The 26,769-nt window shown below is 40.5% G+C and overlaps 2 protein-coding genes across 3 annotated transcripts in view; one reads left to right on the forward strand and one right to left on the reverse strand.

The window, feature by feature from the left end:
- Positions 1-4,760: 4,760 nt before the first annotated feature.
- FOXM1 (forkhead box M1) lies at positions 4,761-19,984 on the reverse strand. Of its 2 annotated transcripts, XM_078394114.1 has the most exons (8): positions 19,456-19,984; positions 15,381-15,529; positions 14,470-14,670; positions 12,941-13,069; positions 11,951-11,995; positions 10,932-11,010; positions 9,397-9,563; positions 4,761-7,492 (listed from the first exon to the last, which is right to left on the reverse strand). In XM_078394114.1, the coding sequence occupies exons 1-8, from the start codon at positions 19,982-19,984 to the stop codon at positions 6,437-6,439; spliced, it is 2,355 nt and encodes a 784-aa protein (XP_078250240.1). In that variant the 3' UTR covers positions 4,761-6,436. The 2 variants fall into 2 exon arrangements, with proteins under 2 accessions (XP_078250240.1, XP_072857063.2); XM_073000962.2 differs by lacking the exon at positions 11,951-11,995.
- The window catches only part of TULP3 (TUB like protein 3), a 57,481-nt gene continuing 50,601 nt past the window's right edge, over positions 19,890-26,769 (forward strand). Inside the window, exon 1 of the mRNA XM_073000963.2 lies at positions 19,890-20,022. The gene's annotated coding sequence lies outside the window, so the exon portion shown is untranslated. The remainder of the gene's footprint in view (positions 20,023-26,769) is intronic.

A 26,769-nucleotide genomic window follows, 5' to 3' on the forward strand; every position in this document is an offset into this window, starting at 1 on the left:
CAGGAGAATGCAGCAGATCAAGAGTTCAGGGAATGAGCAGTGGAGTGGCCAAGTTTGCTGATGACAATTCACGGTGGTTCAAACTTAGAACTCCAAAAGGATATCTCCAAACTGGGGGCAGCAGGCAGAGAAGGGATTAAAATGCCAAACATATTTCAATGTAAGGAGGTGTTAGTTGTCAGCTGGTGCATACTGGGGCAAAAAAACCAAACAAACCCTAAAACACAAATACACAAATGGTGTAGCAGGTGGTAACTGACCATGAAAGCATTGAAGGGTTATGGTGGATAGCTCAACATAAATGTTGACCCAATGTGCGGCTACTCTGAAAATGATAAATTCCAGGTGTGGGATCGTTTGGAAAGCATCTGGAAAACACAGCAATCTACCAATGCCATAATAATTATATATAAATCTATACCACTACTCTTGGGATGCTAAGCATACCACCTTACTCACTGCACCTTCAAAAGCACATTGTAGAAGTGGAAAAAGGAAGCCGAAATGATACAAGGGGATGCATTAAAACTATCTGACAAAACATGTTTAGGATATTTTATCTTAAGAAAAAATGAAGGAAGGAATGTAAAATATGGTATGTAAAATTTTGCCTGGAGTGAATAGGGAGATATTGGATTTCCAGGGGTTTCTCTCTCTTAACTCACACCTGAGTCATCAAACAAAGCTGGATGGAAGGGGAGTCACACTTGTGTTAGCTATAAATCCTGAAATGTCAAGTTAAAACAGTTTTGGAGTTCTAACCATGTGTTTTGCAGCATTAACCTAACTATCTAACTGGCAGACCAAATCTTAGTTCACATTAGTTCCTGGGGAAGAGGCTATTAGTGGCTGGCTATTATTAAAGAGGGCCATATACTACCTCCATTTACCAGCTGCTGAGTATGAAGGGGGAAATTGTTACAGTATTCATTATCTTGTTTTGGGAACTTCACGAAAGTATCTAGCTGACCGCAGAAGGAATCAAATACATAATGGTATAAACAGGGCTTGCTCTGTGTAGGCTTATGTCGTCCAGAGCAACTGTGATGTACCTCCCACTCTGTTCCTAAGCAAACTTGGATTCTCTGCTTAATTCTCATTGTAGGAGCCCCAGGATCAATGGGAGAAGAACCTTGTCTTTGAGGTGTCTTAAGCTCTTTGAAAGAAAATTAGAATATGGTTTGAAGAAAAGACTAGTAAGAAACAATCCTACACTCCCAATAACAGGTTTCAAAGAGGGAGGGACATAACCAAGGCAATTGCATGTTTTTTGATGGCTACGACCAGCAGCCAGAGTTTGCGGAACTCTTGTTGATAATTCTGAATGCTTGATAACAGCTGTTGTTCATAGTGTCATAACTCTTCATGATGCAATACTGTCAATTCATACAATCATACATATATAAATAAAACTGGGTTATCAGATTTGACTGACCTACTATGAAAAGTAACACAGAAAGTAATCATTTTATCTTCTTTCCCTTCTGGAAGTAACAGGAGCTTCAAGATATTTGGGTAACAGGATAGAAAATTTAAAACTTCACTTCCCTAACACTTGCCCCAGATCTGCTTTTATTTTTTTTTCTTGCCTTTTGGTAAACCCAAAAGTGATAAAACTCTAAGAGGGATCTCTCATGCAACAAGTAGTATTCAGACACTTAACTAGACCCTGCCCCCTTCCAATGTTGCTCTTAGAGGACAGTGAGAAGCCAAAGTCCTCCTTGGTGCATTGAAGCTCCCCAGGCAATTCTAAATTCTAGTTTTATTTTATTTTAGCATTCAGAATTGTGTGGCCATATACATACTATAGACTCTTCAATTCACTTTCCAGGTAAAAGTAACATTGGAAGGTTGGAGGCAGCAGACCTTCTCCTATGTTTACTTAAACTAGTTAGATTGCCTGAATAAGACTACAAGAACGAAAACCTGCAGATACAAATTAAATGATTTTCAATGCATTCCTATGGGAAATGGTGCTTTGACTTAAGAACGTTTCAACTTATTTTATTTATTTATTGAACTTATATGCCGCCCATTTAGACATAGTCTTAGACATAGTGTAACATAGTCAACTTAATGCAGTCCCAATAAGGATTACGTTCTTAAATCGAGGTACCACTGTATATATCTGGCCCTTACTATGAAAAATTTTGTCCAGTGCTGTCAGAACTGTTTTTTTATCTCCAGTAGTTGAACATGGCTCATGCCTAGCAGTCTACAAGTTCTGTCTACACCGGTTTAACTGCCATGATATTTCCCCTAAAATAATCAGTTCTGAGAATCCACAGCTAGAGATTCTTCACTCTTTTATAGATCTCAATGTTTCCTGGAACAGAGAGAATCATCGTTAACCTTAGAATAAATATGTGCTTGGAGAGGTCAAGTCTCTTCGGGCAGATGTCACGAGCAAGCAAATATTTTGAAGAAACTGTAACTGAAAATGAAACATCACAGAAACCCATTGGAAAGCTGTCATGGGAACGGCTTGCCTTAATTCCATAGCCTTCACTTCTCCCCACGCCCCCATCTACACCCTGTGTTTATTTCTTGTGCACTTTAGTTTTCAGACCTGCTTCCCTCCTCCCACAGAACAGATAGATTGCCACAGCAACTGCTTGTGATGTCATCCATCAGGAAAATGACTTCAGCCAAGGTTTGAAGGAGAAAACTAGCATCCTAATATCTTGTTAAAAGGAGATCAAGAAAATGTTGTTTGGCTTCCAGTTTGACTCCCAGTCGTGAACATTGCCCTCCCCCTTTTCTTTTCTTGTTTTACAGAATTGACATAGTTTACAGAGGCTTAGTGCTTTGATCCCAGCAATGTACAGTACTACATAAAGAAAGTAAAGTACTCTTATGAATTTAGCAACAGGCAAGATATTTGACTTCACCCCACCTTCTTTTCAGGTAATGAACTAAATAATAATTTAAAAACTTTGCTATGCAGAGGTGTGAGGGCTGTGCATGTATTCCACTGAAGGTAAAAGGTAAAGGTTCCCCTTGACAATTTTTGTCCATTTGTGTTCGACTCTAGGGGGCGGTGCTCATCCCCGTTTCCAAGCCATAGAGCCAGCATTTGTCCGAAGACAATCTTCCGTGGTCACAAGGCCAGTGCGACTTAGACACGGAACGCTGTTACCTTCCCACCAAAGTGGTCCCTATTTATCTACTTGCATTTGCATGCTTTCGAACCGCTAGGTTGGTGGAAGCTGGGACAAGCGACGGGAGCTCACTCCGTCGCGTGGATTTGATCTTACGACTGCTTGGTCTTCTGACCCTGCACAGCACAGGCTTCTGCGGTTTAGCCCGCAGCGCCACCACGTCCCTCAAGCACATCCACTGAAGGACACATACATAGTTACCAGTCTGTAGTTATAAAGCCCACCTTTGGAATATTCTTCCCTGTCAGAAGTCATAATTGAAGCTGGCATCTCACACTGAAATTGTTCATGTTTTTATATAAAATATGTATTATGGAACCTTTAGACATGTGTGTGTAAACACACACACACACACACACAAGGATGTACCAAAAAGCTCTTGTGCCTTTCCCCCCTCTAATGACAATACGTTACTGTTTGTACTTTGAGATAAGTAATAAGAATAATGGGCATGAAACCTTTTTGATACACTCTTCTGAACAGGGTGTATTTTATCAACAACCTAATACAATATTTCATACAAGGAAATCTCCCTAGAACACAGAAACAGCAGGGACTGGGGTAAATGGGGTAGGTTGGGTTTAAAGACAGAGCAACAACTGTCTTGAGGCAAATATCTCAACCCCTGTTTCCCTGTGGCCGAGGACATCCCAGTCCTCCCCGGAAGACTGTCTCTGTTTCCTTCGCAGTATCTGCTGTTCACTGCAGCTGCTTTCAGCCCATTTTGTTTAAACAACAGCGGCCACAACCAGAGGCCATGCCTAAGCTGTACCTTCGGGGAGTCTGAGAATAAGTTAGGCAATGTTGAATGTTTGAATGTTGTCAGAGAAATTAGTAGTGCAGTGTTTTTAAGAAATGCCGAATGCCATGCAGATATTATTCAGATTTGGAGCTTAAGTCTCATACTGTATGATCTGTGACTGAGCTTTGAAGAAGAATGATAACCAGGCGTTGAGGGACCTGAGGAAAAAATAAATTGCTAAAATTGCTGTTTGGTTTGGGGTAGGAGATTGAGCCCTCACGGTCCCCAAACATATAAAGCAAAAAATGCATCCAGGAGCAGAAAAACCCATTCTGACATTTTTGTTTTTAAACTCTTAGTTGTGAGTGGTCTGTGGAGGCCCAGGGGCATCCAAAATGCCCTTCAGAGGATGTCTGCAGCTCCAGGCCTACACTGTTCCCACTCTGATGTAAGGGAATTCTTGTTCAGAATAGATTTTTTTTATGTTAGCCTGCTGCCGGTTTTCGTTGAGGACCTGAAGAAAATTGCAGCCTGAAAAGCCAAAGTTGACAAACATATGGGAGGACTTTGATCGATAAATAAATCATAATGCTGAATGGGGAGGTTCAGTGAAAATCTCCAAGTGTAATAGGAACATGTGAGAGCTGTTCAAAAGAAAGGGAAAGCAGCCTGTACAAACAGACAAAGAGGGAAAACAGCTGATCAAGGATCTGAATCATAAAGTCAGTTGCAGAGTTTGCAGCCCCCCCCCTTCCAGGTCATCATTTTCTAGACCAATCCTCTGGCAATGTGAGAAAACCCAGCTTGTTACTAAGCAGTTCAGAAGGAAACAAATGGAATTCCAGGGAAATACATGATTCAGAACTACACTTCTATTTTGGCTTTATTGCATAGATTATTAAAAGGAATTAAAAAGGCATGGTTGAAGTACCTCCACTTCTTCTATTTTTTTTTTAATTTAAGGGGCAGACTCATGTTGCAGGCAATATGACAAAATTACAGTTCGTACCATTCCCACCCATCTACCCCCCCCCTTTTTTTTTTTTTGCAAAATACACAGTATCAGAGGGAGAATAATTTAAAGGGCATACTCTTGTTCTAGGCAATATGATAAAATTACAAATCATGCTATCTCTCCCCTCCTGTCTTTATTTGGCAAAATACACTATATCAGAGGGGGAACTTGCAACAGTAAGTCTTTAATATGTACAGAAAATATCTGATCCCCAGCTTGGACTGCTTCTGTTCCTCAAGCGTAGATTACAGGGTCCTTTACTAAAGGTGCCTCTTTTGACCATTGACACCTGGTGAAGAAATTGGAGCACAGGGCCATACTATCAGGTGCTGCCACCTATTGGCAATTTGAAGGAATGCAATAACCCTTTTTTATCCACATGCGTGCATTCCTCAACACTACTGGGAAGCAATGCCTGATTGGACAGCTGTAGGGCATTGGTTCCAACCTTGAGTAACCCAGGTATTCATGGACTGCAACTCCCAAAAACCCCAGCCAGTACAGCTGGTGGTGAAGGCTTCTAGGAACTGAAGTCCAAAAACACCTGGGTTATCTAAGGTTGGGAATAACCGCTGTGTCTGTAGGATCACTGTACAGTATTTGGGGGCTTTCACAGCATCTGAATAGTCTACGGTTGTGTTGGATATTTAAGTGCCAGGGTTTATGGTAGAACTGACTTCAAAACTGGAGCTATATTTAAAAACTAAAAAAGCTTACTAGAAAGGTAAACTGTATCCCACCCAGGCATTAGCTGGAATTGCTTTACATAGCTGTTAAAACCTCTTTTCTTACAGATAATGCAGATATTCAATACTGAAATTATATTGATTCTGAATGGGATTACCATCTTTCCTCTTTCTAGCTTCATTGCTGTACCTTTAAAACAGAATCTGGCACAAAGAATCGAGTAGCTGAGGTTTTCCTGACATGAACACAGTAAGGATAAATGCTTCAGCTGCCCAATTTCTTCATGGCAGACGTACCTGACAGGCAAAAGAAGAAGGCCTAGCAGAAACTGTACAATAATAAAGTTATCCATTCTTCAGGTGACTGAAAGGCACAAAAGGTGACAAGAGTTAATGTAAGTAATAATTCATGTGCTAGAAGGGAATTTTTGTAGTGGATGAAATTCTTTTCATTACAAGCTGAATTAATTGAAATTTTCTCTGCAGCTATTAAAAGTACAAGAGCTCTAAAAACTATTTTAAAATATACAAGCATTTACAAACCATCAAAATCTACAAGGCAATATGGTAGGTCATTATAAGGAAATAGCAATTTTCCTTACAATATTTCAAAAGTTTTCTTGATTGTTCATCCCAGTGTATTAGCCCTCTGTATATGCAACAGCAATATCCAGTGGGACACCAAGCAGCTTGCGGACCATTTCATGAACAGCTCTATATCAGGATCACCCTATGCGCATGACAAGGTAGGTGGTCAGTTAACATCATATCCTGGTGTGCCCCTTGGTTATTTCCAGTGCACAGTTTACAGAATCTCGGAGCTAAATTTTAATCACTTCAGCTCAGGAATTAAGTATGACCAGCTCAAATCAGTACCCAGGTTGTCATCGTCAAGACCAGGGAAGCTGACATCTAGTAGGATTTTGCCCAAATTGTCATTCATGGTATCTAGGACTAGCCCCTCCAGAAATGAATGGTTTTCTGGAAGAACGGAATCCTGAAGCTTTGGAGATGACTGTTTGCTGGGTGCAGGAGAGCTCGTTAAGGGCCCAGAGACCATAGCATTGCCTCCTGCGTTCAGGAAGGGCAAATGTGGGGAGTCACACAGGGAGTGTCTTGGGGGAGTGCTCCTAATTCCCAGAAGTTCTGCGTTCTCCTGAAGGGACAATAATGGTCCTGGAGGAGTTCTGGCCGGGCTGATATCCAGGTCATTTGTTTCCTTGACAGAGGATGCTGATCTCCAGGTGTCAGAAAGTGCCAGAAATGGCAGTGTTGGTATAGGTGTCTTGCTGGGGCTAGAAGAATCTGGCAGCCTGCACAACATCTCTTTTGCTGGTGTTTTAAATGAACCACCTTCCCCTGGAGAGCAGGTTAGGTCGGCCATGTTTCTCAGAGGAGGAGTCTCCTGCCCAAAGGGAAGGTCACGCTCCAGTGTGGATGAATCTGAACTGCCACTAGATGGCAGTAGCAGTAGGGGTTCCTCTGAGCAAGACATGGCTAAGTGTTGTTTCCTTCTGGATTTGCCTACATGATGCCTCTCTTGCCTGTTTATAGCCGAGGTGTCTAATAGTGTGCTCTGTGGTGGTGACTTGAGAGCTGTAAACTGTCTTTTCTGCTTTACAGATGGTCCTGGGAGGCATACATTCAGCTCTTCAACGGGCGATACTGGTTCCTCTTTAACAGATAATGCTGGGCAGAACAGGGAAGCCCATTTCCTGGAAGAAGAGCTCTCATTCTTCTCAACAGACCGGGCAGAAGGGAACGACTCTCTGCTGATCTGAGGGCCGTCTTCCTTGCTAGACAGGTGGGAAGTCAACAAAGATGAATCTTCGCCACAGTAAGCCTCCACCTTTATGGAGCTTGTGGGGTCTCCACTGGATGGGAAGACCTGCAGCAGAAGCAGAGAAAGTGAGAATACAGCTGAGAATAAGGCACTGGTAGAAAATACCAGACAGTGGTTAGAGACGTTGTATTAAATGGTTCCGAAGAATATTTTCATAGCTCTTTTGTGTGTGTGGGGGGGTGTCTCTTGATTATTGCATTTATCAATTTGCTGTTGGTGAAGAGGAAACCCTTTCTTAAAACCTAGTTTTGAAGATGAGCACTGCTCTCTCTTTGAAGGTGTTAATAAGGAGTGGTCATGCGTATCTCCCTTATTTGGCAGGAGGAGAAACCGGCTCCATCAGGGCCTCCACTGTGTGTAGGCATCCTTCAGTCTCGAGAGCCTAGGGTAACGGGTAGTTTCCCAGCAGTCTTGCATTAGGTTGAGGCATACTCCTTTCCTTGCTGTCTGAACATGTCACAGAGATAGTTACAGATCTTTTGAAGGAATCCTTTAGGGAAGAATGAGGTAATATTTGCTTACCTAATGCTAGGCAAAGACACTCGGGAATAATGAGGATGTCCCCATTCTGCCAGTATACATGCACCTCCCAACCAATGATAGGACAAAAATGCTGGCCCTTCTTTTACCCTTTTTTGAAGCACAAAAAACTGCAAGGCAGATTGCTCCTGCTAGACAAAGAGGCGTCTCTTTGGGGCTAGCATGGCCCAGCCCAGTGCGTGGAAGGCACCTGTACTCTTCCCTGTTATATATTTCAGAAGAGTAGGGATTGAGGGGGCATGTTAGCCATGCATAAGAGGTCAACAAGCAAGGTCAGACAAAAATTGTGGACCTCTGCTTCCCACTGTTTGATCAATGTTTCAACATTTCAGAATAAAATCTAACTATTGTTTGCATATATCTGTATCCAATTCTATGGAACAGACACTAATAACCATGATTTAGAATTTAGTATTATTTAATCTGGAGGGGCAAAAGTAGCACGGATCTTTCACTTTGATACCACACTAATGGGGGTGGCACATAAAATAAATAAATAAAATGCCTTTGTCTTTGAAACTTAGGCAGGTAGCTACTGGGCTCAGGGTTTTTCCTATGATGACCCCCCACATTTTGTGCTTATCTTAGACATGTTTACCCATTACCTTCACCTTAGGCTACTGGGAGGGGATTATTTCAGGTCCAGGGCCACATTGGTCCTGGGCTGGTACACTGGAGGGGGTGGGGCACATACAAGTGTTGACCAGAGACACAGCCATCATGTGTCTGTCCAGCAGTTAGCCACATTCTCTCTCTCTCTCTCTCACACACACACACACATACCTCACTCATGCAGATATACATAACTATACACTCAAAACATACACCCTTCCCAAGTTCTTGCCTTAGCGGATCCATTTGGATCCATGAGATGATGGGCATTTCACCTCCTCATCCCTGAGCAAGAGAGCCTGTCTAAGCACCAAGAAAGGAGAAGGCTCTTACCCCTGAGAAACAACTGACTGGAGGTGTGAGGTTTCTTTTCTGTGCATTGGGCAAGAAAAATCTCTTGGTTGCAATCTGAGGCAAGAGCTTTTTAAATAAAGAGAGATTCTTATCTGTGGTCAGTTGCTCACTAGATGAGATATTTAACATGAACGGACTGGAAATTATAATTAAATTATAACTAAAACATAAAACTAAATCAATTACTATAGATAAATAGGCAGAACAAGGTTGAAGTGAAAACACCTTTTAATCCTCAGTGCCAGGATTTCAGCATGCCTATTTTAGGGGCCAGACAAAGCTATTCTTGTTCTTTCAAGCTTTCAGGATACTTTTAGTTTGGCCTGGCCACACTATATAGGAGTAAAGTCTCACTGAACTCAGGTATGCGTGGGTGTAGAAGAAATCTTAATGGGGACAAGATGAAACTGGAGTACCCCTGCCGTTCTACTGAGAGGACTGACCTTTGGAGCAATGAGCACCTGCTTGCTGCTCTTCTTCTCAGAGGCACCTTGAGCTGTAGGCGGAGAAACCTTTGAAGACGGTTGAAGAAGGAGGGACTGACTCACTGGGAACTGGATTGGAATCAAGTAAGAACTGACACGTGGCAGCAAGGGCTTCATTTTTCGGCCTAGAAAGGGGAAAGTTGTATCAGCTTGGTAGCCAGAGACATAAGCAGACATCTTGGCAGACCTGTGCTCAGTCTTGGACTAGTAAAGCACAAATGAGGATGCATGTCCTCAGCATCAAAATATGCAAACAAACAAACAAACAAACAAACTATTAATACAGCATCACAGACACCCAAAGAACCATTCATCCAATAGTCAGACTGGGACAGTTCCAATTCAACAGTATCTGTGTTTTCTGAAGCCTCACAACCTACACCCAGATTGTGTAATTTCTCATTAATTCTGGGAATGGCAGCACTAGACTGTTCAGTGGATTTTCTTTAAAAAGTTTTTTTAATGCTTGATTAAATTTACACCGTACATTTCCACTACAAACGGTAAATGGGGTAGCTAACACCAATAAAATGCAAGACAGAATGCCTCTTGTGCTGTGAGGAGGGGAGGGGAGGGAGGAAAGGCCCCTCCACAGGCTGCACATGTTCCCAGGGGTTTTCAACCACTAATCTACTAGAACTGGAATATTGACCCATAAGTTGTGTATGTAATAACCAAGTTGCTTCTCACTTCTGTAATGAATGTGCTTGTGTGTGTTTTTGAGGACAAAACTCTTTTTTAAAAAATTTAAATCTATACTTTTTACTTGAGATACTTTCACCCATCTGGGACATGGCTATTCTCCTGTTAATAAGAATATAAATTTAAACCCAAGTGCTAATCCCAGCTAAAGCAGACCTGTAGAATCACTTGCTGAGTGGTAAATCAATACTTGTGTAAATGCTACAGATTCAGTTTCAGTTGGAACTAGCAACTGAATTTAGGCCATTGTGCATACATCTGCTGCTTACACACCATGCTTCTGGTTAAATACCCCCCCTCAGAGCTACGCTAGGCATCATATATATAGAGCCAGCAGCTACCTGGTCATGTTGCTAAGAACATGCAGCAACACTGAGTCTCCATCCCTTTTCAAAAGACACATCTCCCACCTGCAAGTCACCTATGGCTGAGGTCTTTAATCTGAGATGCAGGATCTGTTCTCCCTGAGCATATACTGACAGGCTGTGGTGAATTTCGGAAGCTCTGTTGGGAGTCTTCCCACTCTACCTCAAAGTTTCTCCCAGATTGTTGCTTGGCCCTTAGAAGGGACTTAGTCTTTTCTCCCCACTGCAGTTGGCTGCTTGCTCCCACTTTCAAGCTCACATCATCATTCAGTCCTGGTCAAGCAGGACTAAATCCACCAATGTGCTCAGGCACTTTCCTCATAAAACCACCCATTACACCCCATTGGAGGGCAGGGTTCTTGTTTGAAGGATGAGAGGTTTGGTCTTTCCCCCTGAGTTTTACAGTGATGTAGAGTAAACACTCACGAGCTGTTTGTGGCTCGCTTTTGTTGCCACTAGAGCCTCCCACGTTCTTCTGCAGATCCATGGTGTGCCGTTTCTGCTGCTACATCATTTTTGGGTTGAGAAAAACAGACAAGACAAGTTAGAAGAGACTCCACTTGGTTGCTCTGTGTTGACTCGAAGAGCAATGCTAAACAAGTCCAGAGTACGTCACTGCCACAGTCATATGGGTGCTGCGCTGAGTCTCAAGCTTCGCCCCTGGTGCCAGCAGGTACACTGTCCTTGCTGAATGCCACCCAAAAGCCCCACAGAGCCAGGTATGGCCCAACTCTGAGCTCTTTTGCTAGGAAGCTGGGTTTAGGGTCTATCATTGCCTGAGCAAGGAAGAAATAGAGACGTGTGTGCCATTCCAGCCCCATTTCTCATGCGTTTGCATAGCAACAGGAAGAAAGGAAGAGGAAGCAGTGACAGAAACAAGTAGAGTTGCTTGTAGAAAAATGAAGCAGGCTGAATCAAACCAGTTTATTGCTTGCAGGTCTATTACTAGGCACAGAAAAGAGTTGCCAGCTTCAACCCAGCCAGCTGCACAACAATGCTCTAGAAAGATACATTAACAATCCCCCCTCCTGGGGGGGCAGGACTACTTGAAATGCCACCTTGCATTGATTCTTAAGCCAGTTATTACAATGGAAATCATCTTAAGAGGCATTTATTGGTACTAAAAAAAGTTATATAATTTTTGGTACTAAAAGAATTATATACAGTACAGTAATTGAAATCCACTCTTGACCTGCTATTTTGTTGTGTCCGTACAGCAATCCAATGTGGATGAACATTAAGCATCACTGTAAGTAGTATAGCTACAGACAACGAAAGCCTGGCCTTCCACTATCCCCAAGCACTAGATGTAAGGAAGAAAGGGAAAAATTGCAAAGCTGCAGGTTGGGTTCAGTTCCCACAGGGGCAGCCTCTTTTTCACATCCATAGCAACAAAAAGAGGGAAGAAGGAAGCCCCATCCCCCAGTCAGGAAGGGAGGTCTTACTGATTCCAAGAGCTCAGGTGATACTGGTGGCCCTGCATCCAACGGCTGGTGATGGCCAGGCATACAAAAGGAATGAGAGGGAAATAATCAGTGAAGCAGGGGAACAAACAAAGGTTCAGGCAAAGAAGACAGTTATAGAACAACCTGCCAATTCTCAGCAAGACAGGACGCCAAGAAACCTGAACGCTAGCACTTCAGAAGACCGTTCCAAACTCCCTGTCTGAGGGCCTTTTAAAAGTGTAGACTTAAATGATAGCAAGATTTTTTTTTTTAAAAAAAATTCCTTCTTCCCTGGGATGGAAATGACGATTGGCCATAGAAAATGAGTGAAGACTGGACTAGGACTCAGGAGACCTAGGTCTGACTCCCTGGCTCTGTCATGAAAACTTACTGGGGAGTAGAACTGATTTTAAAAAAACCTACTTAAATAACTCATTTAGCTTGAAAACCATATTTCTGTATTTGTATCAGAGCTTTGCATAATCAAAAATCATAGACACACATGAAATATAGGCAAAATAAAAATAAAACAATTAAAATATCAAGACATCCATACTATATTGACCAGAAGTGGTCAGAGCTTGAGAGGTGTGCACAAACGTTTCCTCAGCTTCAGCTGTCATCCAGAGGATTGACATCCATGAAGTGGGTGGGTTTGGTGCTGTTCTAGTGCAACGCTTTGGGAAGTGAAGATTTGTTGCCTGAACGCCATTGCCCAGGGGACACCTGAGCGTGTTCACAATGCTTTCCCACTCTTTAGAGAGGCTCCTTCTGTGTCCCATTATGAAAACCCTATAACATTCACTACGAGTCTGGCCTGATAGCACACGACGACAACAAATCCCAATAATAAACACTCCCCTTAGTCCTATATAACATTAGCTTCCTACCAGCTAGGTTTCACCTCCCTCCTCAACATGGAAATAGACAGGTGTTTTAGAGATCAGGAATTAGAGCATCACCCTTCTTTTCCACATGGAAGCTACTTACTTTGAAGACTTGGTCCAGTGTCAAATAGCGGTTGGCTTCGGGATGAATGGTCCAGAAGGAAATTTTGCCATTGGCCGATGTCTCCCGAACAAACATATCATGCAGGGAAAGATTGTGGCGTATGGAGTTCTGGGTAGGAGAAGAGAAACTTTTGCTATGTTCAGTTACAAAACACTTGTGAATTATACTCCTGAAAAGTCATAATATATCTGTGACAAACTTTTACAAATCCACACCATACATATATGGTCTAGTTCATGGTGGTGAAAGTGTGGCTTTCCAGATGTTGTTGGTTTGCAACTTCTATCAGCTCTCACTGTTGGCTATACTGTCTTCTTGGAGCTGCAGTCTGCCAACATCAGAAAAGCTACACATTCCTCATTCCTGATCTATTTCATACTATCAGCTGATGGAGGCAGCGAGACATTTAACTATCCAACTTTACAAGTGAATTCTTCCCCAGCAAGGAAAAACTAACTGAATACACAAGGAAAAGGCTAAAGGAGAATGCTTCTTCCTGAGAGGTAATTTTGATAATTTTGGTAACCATTTCTTACATAATTGTAACCATACATTTTTCAGTTTGGACATATATACTGTATCACTCCATGGCAGATAGTCGGTAAATGCAAAAGAACCATGACAGGTAAAGCAGCACACACAAAGAAATCTGATCATCTCAACCACCATTCAATGCACTTAACCCATTCCACTGGGACACTCAGATACTAAATGATCAAGCAATGCATACTGTATGTGGTGTCATAATGACTTGGAAATTGCTTGGAGTTTTCACAATTAAACAGGTCAACCTTACACATTTAATTGTTACATATACTCTGCCCTCTTCAGAAATCTATGCCAAAAATATTTTAAATACTGTACACAAAACAGCAGTGGCCCATGAATGTGAGAACTCTGACATATTGTCATGTGCTTACTGAAGACATCAAGCCCACCGCGAGTGCTATATTCTTTCACAGATTAATAATGCAATGAGCTAGAAAGCAAACTGTTCATATCAGGCTAATGTTCATCTGCCGGAGCATGTGGTAATGCTGCAGTATAGTAAGAGGATAAAGGAAGGAGGATACACCTTCCTGAGAATCACAACTGCTAACAACAACAATAAAACAAAGACACCCAGGTTTCTACTCTTGAGACTATAAAATATGTTAAAATATGTTATAAGTATAATTGTGGGCAATGCCTGTTGAAATTGATGGTCAGAGGAGTGGGGTAGGGCAACTCCTTGTCCCTCCTCATGGTAGCAAACCCAGAGGAACTATTCAAAATATTAAAAACAAAAATGTGCAAAATCAGAAATTATATAAAATACATCAAAATGCACAACTAATTAAAGTTCTAGAATTCCATTTTATTTCAATCAGCATTCTAAGTCTCTTCCCCCCAGTGCAGAGTATATATTGGATGGAAATATTGCCTCTGAAGGGTGGAACTATCTGTATAAAAAGCTTTTCCTCCTTGTGATTTCTCATGCAAACATTACAGTCCAAAAGATTCATTACCTTCCACCCTGGTTTGGCTACATGCTTGAAGTAGGGGAAATGATCCTCAATCCAGGTGTAGATGTCTTTCAGCATCATGCACTTCTTTTCAGTGCTATTGATGGCAAACTGGATCATGGCCATATAAGAGTAAGGGGGACGTTCTAGGAAAGATTCTTGCCATGAAGAAGAGGAGGAGGGAGCTGCAGATTCTTCCTCAACCTTGCAAGCAAAAAAGAAGATAAGGCATTGTGAAGGATAGAAGGATTGTAGAATATTCCAGAAAGAGCCTCATGGTATTCAAACATTGAATCTCTGATGAGGATATGGGTAGCTGTTGGTTGGTCTAACACTTAAAGCATTAATTGAGCAGAAAAATTAGGGTGAGGAATACATTAGTCGGAAAAGCATATGCCTGTGCAGAATGAGAGACTAGGAACAGCTAACTCACATTTTTGTCTTTGAAACCACAATTAAGAATTAAGTGGTCATATGAAAGATTTGATCACAGTGAATTCACAGCTTTCTCAACCCTTAGATTACTGACTGTTGAACCAGCTTCCAAAGAAACTTCTCATCTCCACAGAATTGCTGGATTCTACTTCAGAGAACCTCACTTTTAATTTCTTCACAGCCTCTGGAGGAGGCACAGTGGCCATTTTTCTCCACCATGTTTCCTATGTGGTAATGTTCTCTGCCTCTTGTCCACAAGTCCTGCTTGTTGGAGTAGGTAGAAGGAAATGGACCAAACAAAATGGGAAGAAAAACATGGGAGGAGTTTTTATTGCCTTCTTTTTTTAGGTAGCACCACAGCAGCAAATTTAGAGACATGAGGGAAATCCCCGAATTGTAATCTAGCATCCTGAACACATACACATGTATGTGCACGGACCACACTTGATAGGCTTTGCTTGGCTATGATCTTTGCTTACCTTTGCTGTTTTCTGCTTGGGGGTTTGGTTCTCCTTCTCTGTTTCTTTTTTCACATTGCAAGGGCTCAGTCCGCTGGAGCTCATCTTGCCCAACCACTGGATGTTTGTCAGACTGTTATCCAAGTCAGAACCAGCTGTCTCTTCACTGCCTAGATGGGTAGAAAGTTAAAATCCTCATCCTGCGTCCTTAGATCTCCAAAAGAGGCTTCTAGCTTTTTCTATGAGCAGGCAAAGTTCACAAATCAAAATATCTTGGAGCCAGTTGCAAGTGTTAGGGATGTGAATGAAAGCAAACCCATGAGCGGAGGAGGTGCAATACGCATACACATATACACATCCTTCATCATGTCAGGCACCTGATTTACTTTCAGCCACATTCCCAAGACTTGAGTAGCTCTAGAAAGGTCCAAAATGGGGTTCATGGAGCACGGAATAGAGGAGACAGAAGGACTCCAAAACAACTCAGTTTTATTTACTACTTCATACCACTCAGTCCTATTCACAGCTGCTCTTTCCTTGAAAAAATTGCAATTTGCAGAAATCAGGCTCCTGAAACTTTTCTTACCACTTATTTGCATACCACTTTAAATGTACGGATGTCAAAAAATTACTTATTAGTACTGCCTTCCAAAGCTAGTGCATTTGCAAACATGAATATGATGTTTAAGTGAAAGCGAACTATTAACAATATAAAACATTGCATGAGACTATTAGAACTCTTACCTACTCAACATCAATAACATAATAAAACATTCCCTGCACTTAATTCCTTGTACATCCATCTCTTTCTTTTCTTTCCTCTCTCTTCAGTTGACTTGGATATTTAATCTTCGGTAAACAATCCAGCTTGTGGTTAAAATAACACTATACAGTGGTACCTCTACTTATGAACTTAATCCATTCCGGAAAACGTTTGTTAGTTGAAACATTCATAAGTAGAAGCACCATTTCCCATAGGAATCCATTACTCCGTTCCAGCCAAAGAAATATCTGTCTGTCTGTCTGTCTGTCTGTCTGTCTATCTATCTAACACTGCAAGCCCCGGGGGCTGCAAAAAAAAAAAACAAACAAACATAACCCCACCAGCTCAATCCCACTCTGCAAAAGCCACCCAAAACAGTTTTTAAAAAGCAGCACTGTACCTCCATTATTGTGACCGCTGCTGCCAGGAGGCCTCCCGGGCTCCAGCCACTGCTGCAGGGCCAGGACTTTTCTGCCGCCACCGCAGGTTTTCCCGGGGTTCGCCGCAAGTGCCGTGCTTCTCCCCCGCTGTGCGGCTTCTCTGCCGCCATGGGAGTCTTTCCTGGGGCTTGTCCCAATTGCCGCCTTTCTCTGCCGCCAGGCCAGGGTTTCCACGCTGCCTATGCAGACTTTCCCAGGGTGGTAGACCGGCCATACCAGGGTAGGGCTTCCCCCAGTAGGGCTGCTTTACCACCCTGGGAATGCCTCCATCGGCAGCGCGGAAACCCTGGCCCGGCAGCAGATGGCGGTGCAGAAAGGCAGCGATTGGGACAAGCACCAGGAAAGCCTTCCATAGCGGTGGAGAAGCCACGCTGTGGTGGAGAAAGGTGGCGAGTGGAGCGAACCCCGGGAAAGCCTGCCGTGGTGGTGCTGGAAGCCCAGGAGACTGAACCCAGCTGGGATGGTCCAGCGGTGCCTCCTGGCGGCGGTAGCAGCTGTGCTGGAAGCCCGGGAGGCTGAGCCTCCCTTTTCCTAACCATTGGGGTAAAAGAACTACAAAGAAGCAGCCTCTTCACCACCAACGATTTGAATTTCCTGCCCTTTCTCCCTGCCTTTTTCGTTCGCTTCTTGAAGCTCCAGCCATAAGTAGAAGCAAAATTTTGTGGCTGGAGCTGTTCGTAAATTGGATCATTCGTAGGTAGGGACATTCGTATGTAGAGGTTCCACTGTACTCCCTCCTGTTGTGGCAAATTATATACAGTATATAGATCTAATTTGTGATGTAGTAGACATTCATGACTCTCTAGAAAGTCTTAGTATTTAGAGAACTGATCATCATACAAAATTAAAATTAAATTACAATAGCCAACACCATTAAGAATATATACTTGTGGGGATAATCTCATATTCAAGAATGACAGGTCTTTTTGAGAATGCCTTCTAGTTTCATGTCACCACTATATTTTTTCCTGTCCACTTCATTTAAAAGGAACAACAACTGTTGTAGTTCAAACACGCACCCACACACCCATTGCTCTCAACAGAGATATAAAATTCCTTATACTGTATTTTATCTGGATCTCATCAATAGCGGCATGCTATTTTTCTCAATATGATGTAAATATGCTTTTTCCTTCTATTGAATTACAGCTTCTCCCATTTTTGATATTTAGTTATTTCAAAAATTTAAAGAAACTGAACAATTTTATAATTATTTATAATTATTCATCCAAAATGGGAAGTTTTAAACATTCCAGCGCAAGGGGAACTGTGTAAGTCTTTTGGAAAGAGAGTAGAGACATAATATTTTTTTTCAAGGAACACAGAATATAGGAGTACTGTATACAGTGTCAGTCCTCTTTATTTGTGCCAAGTTTAAGGTTACAGATAATGTGCACCCCTTTGTGGAGACCGCCACAAGACAAATTGCCATTCATACAAGTGGTGTGAAAAATAGACATCAGTGTGAATAAAAGACAGCTTCTGGTTTTCAGAGGACTGATCTCAATTTACTAAATCCTGTTGGCAAAGATCTTTGCAACAGAACATGTTCAAATTTCTCTTTATGGTTCTTTACTTTAGGTTTTAGAAGAATATACACTACTTAATATTGCCTCCCATAGGAATCGGTTTATTGTGTACTGCCCCTTTAAGATGCTAGGCCAGAGGCCTCAGTCCTTGTTAGGGGAGGAGAAGTGAATGCCTTCATTTTGGGGGCATAAGTTAGAAGGAGCAGTTGGGGCCTGCCTTGCCTCGGAGGTCAGGGGAGTCCTGGACTTGTTCAGTTAAGTTTCAAGTCATGTTTCTTCACAGTAGATATCACCATGTTTTGGATTTTAATTAACTTTGTGAACAGTGAGGACATTGGTATATTGTTTATTATAGTGTTAAAGACCAGATTAAACACATGGTTGAATTTAAAAACAAGATATAGCTCATTACCAATATTTTCATGCAGTGAAATGAAATGAAATGGTTATGTAAATGATTTATCATATCCTGAAGGAAAACATTATTTTTTTACTGCATATCCGCTGTTGCTTTTTGTTATTGCTATCAGGATGTTGCACAATTTAAAATTATGGATGTACCTGAAATATAGGTAAAATTAAAAACAAATTAAAATGTGAAGATATTTTTGATTATTTTTGACCAGAAATTGGCTACTTCAAGAATTGATTTCTTTCACACGGCAGATAATTTATTGCATCTTGGATACAGATATCCGTCTAAAAACACTGTATGATCATGCACCAGTATATGGCTAAAACCCAGTAGTAAGTCACAACTAGAGTAGGCCTGTTGAATCAGCAGTGATTTGGTGAGTCAAGTCCTCTATCACTTCCATTGCTTCACCGGGCCTGCTCTAGTTATGACTTAACTACTGGATTTGAGCCTGTATTTTGTGCCATATTCTGTGAGATACCATAAGAAATTGTGATGTTTCCTTTTAATAATGTGGAGATAAGCCATGACATATACATTAGTTTAACATGTGGTTCTTTCCAGTTGAAAAATTGTACAAACCACTGGCTATATAGCAGTGGTCTCCAACCTTGGATAACCGAGGGGTTCTTAGACTGCAATTCTGAGAAGCCTTCACTACCAGCCGCTGTACTGGTTAGGGTTTCTGGAAATTTCAATCCAAGAACCCCTGGGTTGGAAATCACTGATATATAGGAATGTCATATAATCTTAAAGCTTGAGAACTATAAAACCTTAGGCATTAAGGATGTATATGAAGCTCAGAAAATGCTAAACTTTGCAAAACAAAAGTGCTCTGTGTTATAGAAGTTACAGCTGTGGTTTCCTGCTCCAAAAGATAATAACTAGGTGATGAGTTCTCTGGACAAAATTTACATGTCTCACAAGGGAGGAAAAAAAATCTACATACCATTTCCTTCCAGTTCTTCTTCTCCCATAGGCAGTGACTCCGAGGTACAAAATGTTGATGCTCCTGTTGTCCCAAAGTTTTGGCCAATGTGCTTTTCTTCTTTCAGTGCTCCATTATTGGCAGCATAGTGCTCATCTGTGGATCTGGTTTCATTTTTAAATGTTCTTGTCTGCATCGCGATGGAGCTGATATCACTACTGATGTGAATAAACTTGTTAGGCTCATTATTGTGTGATTCTTTTCCTTTGGATGTCAGAGCCTCAAGGATGTTTTGGATGTCTGTATTAGGAGGAATAGTCACTACCTGTGCATTTGGCATGGTAGAGTCATTAATGATCTTAATTCCTGGAAGAACATCCTGAATTTCAGAGTCTTGTATTTTTGTGTCATGCCTATTGGTTCTTGCCTGTTTTCGTTTAGGAGAGCCACCATTTGGTTCATCTCTTACCAGGGTGCTAGATGAATCACCCTGTGGGAGAAACCGTTTCCGTCTTTTGAGAATCAGGGGCCTGTGAGGGCTGCTCTTCATCCTTGACCAGTGCACTCGATCTCCATCGATAACAGAAGGTCAGATTCTACAAAACACAGAGTATAAATATGAGCATAAATGATGTATTGTTACAGAGCCTTTTGAAAGTAAGCTGCCTAGTTTCCTATACTATAACTTTATGTAGGAATTAAATGTAGGCAATAAGTTAGCACTCAGAAATGGCTAAAATTGCCTACTATTCAGTATGTGCCCTCCAGCTTTAGAAGTAGTATGATTCCAAGTTTGATTTGTTAGAGCAATACCGGAAGAGACTATAGCCCAGTTTGTGGATTTCTTGGAAGAATCCAGTTGCCTGCTGTGAGAAGTAGGGTGCTAGTCTAGAAAGATCTTTGGTGAGATCTAGGAGTATTGTTATGGTGATATACACTTGCCCAATCATCTAAGGCTGTTTAGAAAATGAGGCTTTAAAAAAAATTCCAGGCACAAAAATAAAAAGGAAAATCAGAGTGTTCCTAGTTTTCAAAGAATATTACAATAAATCAGGAAAAAGTGAAAAATATAAACACAGAATATACTCTTAAATCATGAAGGTTGACAAGACATAAATCAAGAAGGTTGTTGATGATGACAAGGTACTTCATTCCTGATTGTAGAAAATTATTTGTTTTATTTACTTACTAATTTTATTGCACCTTTCCACTCACTATGCGGTATTTTTAAAATACCGACTGCGATATAAAACATAAACATCAGCTGTGCTTGACATGGCTCTACTTAATAATTAGTTGTATTTTTTAAATGGCATAGGCAAGTTCGCTGCTACGCAGGAATTAGAGGTTGGGGAGCTGAACCCAACTGAAAATAATATAGGTCATGAAAAAACAGAAACTCTTTTCAGTCCAATCCGACACACAAACAGAGAGAGCAAGAGTGAGCACTAGCCACAACTCAAAAATCTGTGAAACAGTTCTTGAAATCAATAATCCTTCAAGCTAGTCCAATAAAAACAGAAGTAACTGATCAGATCTAACTGGTAACCACAGAGATGCACATGCATTTGCTTCATCTCTAAAGGCCAGAAATAAGGCCTAGATATTCAGGAATAACTACAACGGAAGCTTTTTCCCAATGGAGTCAGACTGAGAAGTCACTATTTATAGAGTAATTATCCTCTCACAGAGAGACACAAAAAACTTACAGATGAACTCCAGCCTCACCAAGATCCTCTACGACAAATACACCTGTCCAGCCGTGGCCTCTCTGTAGCAGTTACAGAGGTCAACCAGTAGGAACTCCCAACATTCCATGGAGGTTATACTTACTTCAAAGTGATGGAAGCTTTTCCATATCACTTAAAAGTCTTCAGAATGCGATTAAAACCCTTCCTTTGAAAATTAGGAGTGTTACAGTTTGGTTATATAGGCTGAAATCCAGTAGTAAGTCATAAGCAGAGTAGGTCCATTGAATGAATAGAATGTACAGAGGAATCAGTTAACCAAATCCCAACTGATTCAATGGGCTTAATCTAGTTGTGATTTACTATTGGATTGCAGCCATTGTAAAAATATATTGAGCATGAACTGGTGATTTCATTAATCCGGATTACCCTTGACATAACTGATGATGAAGCAGGGGTGCTGGATAATTGTGACTACAAGATCTTCTAACCAATCCATTAATTTACACAGTGTTCATGAGTTACAATAAATTATTGCTTTCCCACTAAAGCTGCTCACTTCTGATGTAATTACATTTTTTTAGATTTTCTGCATTTATAACAATTAAACTGAAATATTTATGATGAAATGTTAATTATTTTTTAAAGAACAAGAGTGCAGTCCATCAAAAGTTCTCACATTTATACTCTTATTGAAATTGTGATATCAGTACATAAACACTATACTTAGGTTATTTCCATTTTTTTCAACAGGCTTTGTTTTTAATCTTATTGTTGCTCAATATTGATTCCCTTCAGAAACTCCTTGAAAAATCTGATTGTGCTATTAAAATGGATTTCTCTGGGAATCATAGTCATGAAGGCATCCTCTCCCTCAGCAAAAAACAGATAAATGCCTTAAGCAATTTGCTGTGATTCTGAAAAATGGCAAGCATGTATCTTGAGAAATAATTACAATAATTAAAAGCCACCTTGGGTTCTTTTAAGGAAAAAAGGAAGAGTAAAAAAATAATTTAAATAGATTAAATAAATGCATAATTTTCAATCATTAAAATGATTGAAAATCTGCACATTTATTAGTACTAACTAGGTCAAGAAGCAGAAGTAGCAGTAGCAGAAGACTTATAGCACAAACTCCTGAGGTACTCTATACCTATTTCTTTCCTCACCTAAACTCCCACTTTTGTTCCAGTAGTGTGTGAAGTGTTGCTATTTAGACACAATCCTTCTGGAAAGTCAGAGCACTTGCAGTTTACACAGAAACAAACATAGTTGCTTTGGATAAACCAGCAAATGTACAAATTTGCAACAGAAGATGAGGTCCAGACTCTTTTATTATCAGCCCCCTTTCTGAGGCAACCATGGTATTGCTCTATTCCAACATTGCAATAGAAAGGATTTTTTTTGTTCCTTTGAGGAGATGTCTATGATTTCATGTCAGGCAGTGGAGAATGTTGAAGCACGCTGGTGAAAGGCAGCGCTTGGGTTTGTTCTGATCAGTAGGAGCATTTTCAGAGAGTGGAGTTCTGCCAAGACTACTCTGGCTGCTAGAGCAAGATTTTCAATGATTCCTGCTCCCTCCTTTTTGAAGGGGTTGTAGGTGGAAGTGGGAATGAATAAAAACTGCCTCTTCTGTGAAATTTCTCTTCTGAATCAGTAGCCTTTTGCAGAGATAAAGAGCCTACCCTCTGCAGGAGGTGATTTCAGAATCCAACACAATTATTTTACAAAGCTTTCGTGTCGTGTTTTCTTGTTGTCCTTAGAAACTCTGTATACTACTGGCAAATATAATTTTGCTGCCAAAAGAAGGACTTGTGCATTGCTGGTTAGTATTATATTTGTTGCTAAAAGATAATAAATTGCTTTTAACAGAGGGATCTGTACTGTATTGCTTTCCTGTTTTCGCTGCTGCTAGAGGAATTTATGTAAGGATGGCAAAAATCCAATGTATTGATTTAGATTTTTTTTTTTGTAATTTTTCTAATGGTTGTTTTTCTAATATTTTTCTAATATTGCAAAGGGTATCTTATCATTAACGTGTTCATCAAGGAGCATGTACAATTTTGACACATAAGTTACAACTTGATATAATGGGAAAAGGTGGTATAGCATATGATTGTGTTCTTCCTCCTTTTTATGCTATTCAGTGAGTAGTAGCCATAATTGCTGAAGCAGAAAGATCTGTGAAGGATTAAAACATTTTATGTTTGTGATAAAGATTTTTAATAATATTATTTTCAGGTTTGTGAAAATGAAAAAGTATCAGAATGAAGGAGACCTTAAAATAGTTGGAAAAACACTTGAGTAGCATTTGCCTAGTGATGATTACTATCATCAATAAGGCAAAAGATAAAAGATACATTTTTGCCTGACTCTAGAAGATTAGATGAAGCTTTTTTGAAGTTATCTTTCCAGAGCTGAAACAAGAGTAACATGGAGTCTTGTGGCATATTAAAGAATAACGTATATTAAGACATAAACTTCATCAGATGAATTGGATTTTAGTCAACAAAAGTTTCTTCTAATAATTATAATACTATGCCAGAATAATAAGGGGCCTTTGTTGCTTTCACTGCAACATGTCTTTGTGAGAAGTTGAAGGTTAAGGAAAAGACTTCTGTTAGAATTATAATTTATTCAGGAATGAGATAAAGAACAGAAAACCTTAAGGACTGGTGTGAATGAACTACACATTTCCTTAGAAATAAATGAAAAGTTTGTCACCTTTACAGGAAACTATTATAGATTTTGTATACCAACCACAGCAAATGGATAATGGAATAAACTAAAATTAGAGGTGAATTTTCTTTTATTTATTTCCATTTCCCCATTAGAGTTGCCACTCTCTGGTCAGTTTACAATATGCAATAAATACATAAGAACACTATATAGTAAATACAAAAATTACATTGAAATACAATTATATCCTATCACTAGCTGAAACTACTTTTAAATAAAAATACACAAATTAAAGCCCATTTGAACATCTCAGGATTTTAAATATTATGAGGGAAACACTAATTTATGCCTGCAAGATATGGGCCCTCATCTATTTTCTGTCCCAGAATCTGGCCCTGGGACATGAAATCACAACATCCGGAGCATGTTCACAGAATCTCTCTCTGTACCAATGATGGGGAGCATGTAGCCCTCCAAATGTTGTTGGACTGGAAATCTCATTATTTCTCGTTCTTAGCTAGATAGATCATGGTTGATGGGGATTACTGCCCAAGACCGCTGTGAGGTCAACATATTTCCCATGCCTGCTAGATACTGAGTGACAGTGACAAGTACTAAAACATCAAGTAAAAGGCAGCATTATATCTATGACATGTAATGGCTGAAGTTTATATTATGTCAAACTATGTACAGAAGTGCCTGTGTCACAAAAAATGCACATAGAAAAGTGAATTAATTTTAATGGAAACTATTAAAAAGAATCATAAAATGTTGCAGAAATGGGACAGAACAAAATCAACATTGCAGAAATGAGACAAGAAGAAACTAAAATAGAAGAGATGAGGAAAAGAAAGAGTAGGACTATAGAGTCTTTGAAATAAGGAGCATACAACCCTGCTCTCATCAGTATTACAAGATGGGAGAAGTCATACAGAGATTTGGAGTTCATTGTCATTAATACATGGATGATATACTTCATCTGCAGGTGACACTGTGCAGGCCCTTAAGCGTTGCCTGGCATTAATAATGAACATGATGTGGATCAATAAATTGAAACTGAATCCAGATAAGATGAACATCCTGCTGCTGGGAGAATCACTGGACTGATTAGAGAGAGTTACCTGGCCTTGATGGAGTTACACTACCCCTGAAGGATATGGTTCACAGCTTGGGAGTCCTCTTGGACCCAGCACTCTCTATGGAGGTGCAAATGTCTGCTGTGGCCAAGAGTGCCTTTTATCAACTTTGGTTAATTGCCCAGCTGTGCACCTATCTAGATAAGAAATGCCTAACAATAGTTGTTCATGTGGTGATAATCTCTAAAATTGACTATTATAACATTCTTTATGTACCCTGTTTCTCTGAAAATAAGACAGGGTCTTATATATATTTTTGCTCCAAAAAACACATTAGAGCTTATTTTCAGGGGAGGCTTAATTTTTTTCATGCACAATCTACATTTATTCAAATACAGTCATGTCATCTGGTTGCTGCACAATGGTGGAGGGCGGGCTTTCACTTAACTGGGGCTTATTTTGGGGGTAGGGCTTATATTACAAGCATCCTGAAAAATCATACTAGGGCTTATTTTCAGGTTAGGTCTCATTTTCAGGGAAACAGGGTAGGGCTGCCCTTGAAGTTAGTATACAAACTTCAGCAGGTCCAAAATGTGGCAACCAGATTGATTCCAGGTACCCACAGATATGAACACATATCCCCAGTCTTAGCACACCTTCATTGGCTCTGTTATTTTCTGTGCCCAAGTTAAAATTCTGGTCATAACCTATAAAGCCCATAACAGTTTAGGACCTTGATATTTGGTAGAACGTACTTCCCACAAAATAGATACCCATCCCACGCGCAGTCCTTGAAGTTAAGAATTGTAACACCCAAGGAGACCAAAAAAAGCCAAAACTTTGAACTGAGCTTTCTTGGTTGTGGCCCCTTCCCTTCTTACATTAGACAATGCAGTCTTTCTTTGGCTGTAGCTTACTCATGTACAGTATGGGAAAAACAGCTTACCGTATTTCCTTTGCGGGGGTATTTTATGGCTCACTGAGATAATGCATAGGAAACACTGAATTCTCATGCAGCCTGTTCTGCGTTATGTACACTCAGAAGAAAGCTTTCCCCCGCTCCCAATTCAACAGGCTTCCAAGTAAGCATGGATGGATTCAGTGCGTCAAAGTTATGATTCATTTCACATGCTTGAGACCCAATTTCTCCTTGGAGAAATTAAAGACAGCTCGAGAAGTCATGAGAAAACTAACAAATACCAGTATACTACAGGTTTCCATTAATACCAACTGTGCTGCTACAAAATAGTCTTGTCCAGGTTTAGAGATACATAGTATAACTGCAATTTCAACAAACTGTCAGTTTCTGCCTTTTAAAGTACACTACAATACTGGTTCAAAGAAAATATCTCTGCCTTCTTTTGCATGGTGTCTGCGCATTGCAAGTGTAAAGTGATCTGTTATCTTTCACTATGAAAAACATCCAGTCAGTTTTGTTCCTTTCATAGCCTAGCAGGACCAATTTAGATTACTTTCCCAATGAGCTTGAATTATTTTATTACATGACAAATCAAGGCTTGCACAATGACATACTCCATTTTGACTTAAATTAGATGTCAATTAATGCAGATTAGTATTGGCCAGGCACTGTCATCCACCAGCAAGACAGATGGCACTTTGTTTAAAAAGCAGACCCAAGAACTTTGGTTAGAACTGTGTGGGAATTGCTCTGTATCAGATTACACTGTTGCAAACCAAAACAGTAGGTGGACTTCTGTGTCTTGTCTATGCTGGCTTTCTCGTAGATAGATCTGATCAGGAAGTCTATACCTTGAATTGCTTTCCACAGGGTAGCTGTGTTGATTTGTTAAAGTAAAACTGACAAGAGTCTTGTGGCACCTTAAAAACCAATGAGTTTTTCTTGACATACGTTTTTATGGCCCACTTCTTCA

The sequence above is a fragment of the Pogona vitticeps genome, chromosome 5 (assembly GCF_051106095.1).
Source record: "Pogona vitticeps strain Pit_001003342236 chromosome 5, PviZW2.1, whole genome shotgun sequence".
Classification (NCBI taxonomy): domain Eukaryota; kingdom Metazoa; phylum Chordata; class Lepidosauria; order Squamata; family Agamidae; genus Pogona; species Pogona vitticeps.